Genomic DNA, 3,519 nt, shown 5'->3' on the forward strand with positions numbered 1-3,519 from the left:
CTCCACCTCTCTCTCCCTTTTGCCTGTCAGGGGAGAGAGGCTGATGGAGGTGCTGAGGCAGGAGGATCTCAGAGCAGGTCGGGGTGGAGGAGGGCGCTAGGTGCAATGAAGAGCTGGCACTGGGAGGGAGCAGGGAGGGTCCCCCAGACACCCTGGAGGGCCTGTCTTCATCTCATGGGCAGCATCCTTGCCCGGCCCCGGGCTCAAGGAGAGGAACGAATAAGACGGCGGATCCAAGGCAAGAAGGATGTCACTCGGGCGTAGACTCCAGGAAAGTTGGGAAGTCCGCACTTGTGCCCAAAACTCACCACGCCTACCTGGACCCAGGTACCCTTCCATTTACAGACCAAGGGGCCCCCAGAGTCACCCTGTGGGAAGAGGAGACAGGTGGTCAGTACTCAGGGCCCCTGCAGGCAGGAGCAACGGACGGAGGACACAGTCTGGGGGTCTCACCTGGCAGGAGTCTCGGCCTTCGCTCCCAGCACACAGCATGTCGTCCTGGATAAACTTGTTGATCCTGAGGTATTGCTGCCTACAGATCTCATTCGCCACCATGGGGACCTCCACCTCCTGCAGATTTTCAGGCGGCTGCAGCGGCACTGTGAGAAGAAGCCCAGTGAGCCTGTGGTCCTGAGGGGGCGGACAGTCACAGGCCGCGGGTTCTAGAACCACACGCTGAGCCTCAGTGCCCCCAGGGGGACCCAGGGAGTCACCCAAGACCCCAACTGCCTGCGTTCACTCGAGGCCAATGGGCTGATAATCTCTAGGCTGACACTGTGGGCACCAAGCTCCAAAAAGAAACAGAAATATATTTTTATCCACAAATAATTTTTATTGGGAAAAACCAGAGCAAGTTCTTTCCCCCAAGAAATGCAGAGTGAGCGGTCCTACTGTCAAATTTGACTTTGTCCATTTAATAGTGAATCCTGGAGCTCGTCACTGAAGTTCTCTCTCCTCGTTCTCCACCACACTATCGAGACTCAGGGAGAACGGGGACTCCCGATAGGGAAGACACAGACTGGTGCAGAGTGAGGGAGAGAAATGCCCATGGCACCCTGGCCAGTGTTTGTCACTGGTTAGAGCACTGACCCGAAGGGTCCCAGGTTTGATTGTTGGTCAAGGGCAAGTACCTGGGTTGCAGGTTCAATCCCCAGCCCAGGCTGGAATGGCAACTAATCGATATGCTTCTCACATCGATGTTTCCTATCGCTCTCCCTTCCACTCTCTCTAAAAATCATTGGAAAAAATATCCCTGGGTGATTTTTTTTTTTTAAAAATGCCCATGGCCAGGCCTCACTCTTGCTACTTTGGTCTCTGCTCCTTAACAGACTCCTCTCGAGCTGTCTCCCTCCTACACCCAAGGGAGACCCCGGAGGGACCCCAGCTCAGACCCCAGCTGAGCCTCCTCTGTAAAGCCTGGCCCGCCCCCTGCATCGCCCTCAGTCTCCTCCTCCCACTCCCACGTGTCACCTGGTTCTCACCTCCAGAAGCAATGTGGCCCCAGCCAGTCACCCAGCACCGTGTGCCTGGGGGGAATGAGGAGGAGGCTGGCGGGAGGCTGATCAACCCAACGAGGTTAGATGGTTGCACGGGGGCCTCCAGTTTGAGAAGTGCCACGTCCGCCCCACCTTCTGGTCCCTGCCCAAGGCTGTACTTGGGGTGGCGGATGATCCTGGCCACCTGCACACTGTCACTGTCTGAGGGTCTAACTCGTCCTAGTTGGACCTTAATGTGCCGAGTCACTGGGTTTCTCCTGGGGACAGAAGGCCAAAGACTTCTGAGAGGCTGTGGCAGGAAGTGGGCCAGCCCCTCAGGGCCCAGAGACCTCCCTCTGTGGTGGGCAAGGGGAGCGCCAGGAAGCTGAATCCTGGTGGGAGGTCTGCAGCCACTCAGCCCAGCATCTGTCCCCCAACACACATCACATGCCTCCCGACATTGTCCACCCCCCTCACCGGGTGCTGGCAGAGTCAGACTTACCCTGGAATGCAGTGGGCAGCGGTCAGCACCCACTGGGGATGGATGAGGGAGCCCCCACAATTGAGAATCCACTCAGAACTTATTTGATTCCTGACCCACAGGCCCACCTGCCACGGCCACTTCCCATCGGCAGCATCATGTCCTCCCACGATGCCCACCAGCTCAGTCCCTGGGCCAGGATCTGGGGAAGCAGAGGAGGAGCCATCAGGGACCCAGACACCGCCGCCCGGCACTCAGCATGGCCCCATCCTCAGTCTATCCCAGAGCCACCCTCAGAGGGGGACCACCACCCATCCCAGGGGCGGCCTCTGAGAGGTCAGTCAGGGGATTGGAGAAAAGCCAGGCTTGGGGGTCAGGACCCACCTGAGGTCACAGGTACGGAGCCCCCCAGACAGGGGAGAGTCAGGACCAGCAGCCACAGCATCTGCAGGGGGAGAGGGGAGGGAGGAGAGCCAGTGAGGAGATGTGGGGCAGGGACAGCCTGGGAAGGGAGAGGATGGGGCTTTGAGCAGCGTCCTCACCATGCCAGGTCTGTCTGCCTCTGTCCTGGACCCTCTGAGCCCCTTTATCCTCCTGCCCAGACAGGCGCAAGGGGAAGCCGCCCTCCTTTGGGGTGGGGCATGGGAGGAGGCGGGGCTTATCTCTTCAGTGGGACCAGTGGTGACCAGCAGACCAGCTATCAGATAAGAAACATGGTGTTTCCTCTCTGAGAAGACACTCAGTATTGGTGCTGGAGCCCTAGATGGTTTGGCTCTGTGGGTAGAGCAACAGCCTGTGGACTGAAGGGTCCCAGGTTCGACTCCAGTCAAGGGCACATACCTTCGTTTCAGGTTCCTCGGCCCTGGTCAGGGTTCATGCAGGAGGCAAACAATCAATGTGTCTCTCTCACATCAATGTTTCTGTCTCTCCCTCTGCCTTCCACTCTCCCTAAAATCCATAAGCATGTCCTCGGGTGAGGAGCTAAATAAATGATAAATAATCAGATGCTCTGAAACAACACAGAGCAGAGGTACAGATGGGATGGGGGCAGGCACCTGAGCCAAGAGTGGGATGAGGCGGGGGGAAGGAGAGCAGCAGGCCCAGTGCACCCTTGCCCCACTCCTTCTTTTGAGGTTCACAGTGTCCCCCAAAAAGGACAGACTCACTGGACCTGCAGACAGAGTTAGCCAGCAACACCATGAGATGGGGGAGGCAGCTTCCGTGGAACCTTTGGAAGGAGTGGGACCTGCTGACACCTTGATTGTAGACTTCCAGCCTCCAACACTGTGACAGAATAAAGTTTCATTTAAAGGTCCGGGTCTGTGGCATCAGTATCGGCCGCCCCAGGACACTCAGGCATCTGCTCAGCTGTCCTCATACATTCTATGCATGATCAAGCTTTGCCAAAATGCACAGGAAAGGGTGTGAGAGGTGCCAATTTAATGCTACTTCTCCTCACCTCTCCTCACCTCTTGCACACGCCTGCACCCCCACAGCACTGGGAGCCAACCCCCCTCTCACACTCCATGCTTTCTGAATGGAGGAGTCCGTCCCCAAAGTCCA

The 3,519-nt window shown here is 57.5% G+C and overlaps 1 protein-coding gene across 1 annotated transcript; it reads right to left on the reverse strand.

The window, feature by feature from the left end:
- Positions 1 to 203: 203 nt before the first annotated feature.
- Positions 204 to 2,617, reverse strand: LOC102435715 (mastin-like). The gene is made up of 6 exons (XM_006107250.3): positions 2,499 to 2,617; positions 2,341 to 2,401; positions 1,978 to 2,158; positions 1,482 to 1,753; positions 454 to 599; positions 204 to 368 (listed from the first exon to the last, which is right to left on the reverse strand). The coding sequence occupies exons 1-6, from the start codon at positions 2,499 to 2,501 to the stop codon at positions 204 to 206; spliced, it is 828 nt and encodes a 275-aa protein (XP_006107312.2). The 5' UTR covers positions 2,502 to 2,617.
- Between the last annotated feature and the right edge of the window lie 902 nt (positions 2,618 to 3,519).

Source organism: Myotis lucifugus, unplaced genomic scaffold (assembly GCF_000147115.1).
Source record: "Myotis lucifugus unplaced genomic scaffold, Myoluc2.0 scaffold_1076, whole genome shotgun sequence".
NCBI classification, from domain to species: Eukaryota; Metazoa; Chordata; class Mammalia; order Chiroptera; family Vespertilionidae; genus Myotis; species Myotis lucifugus.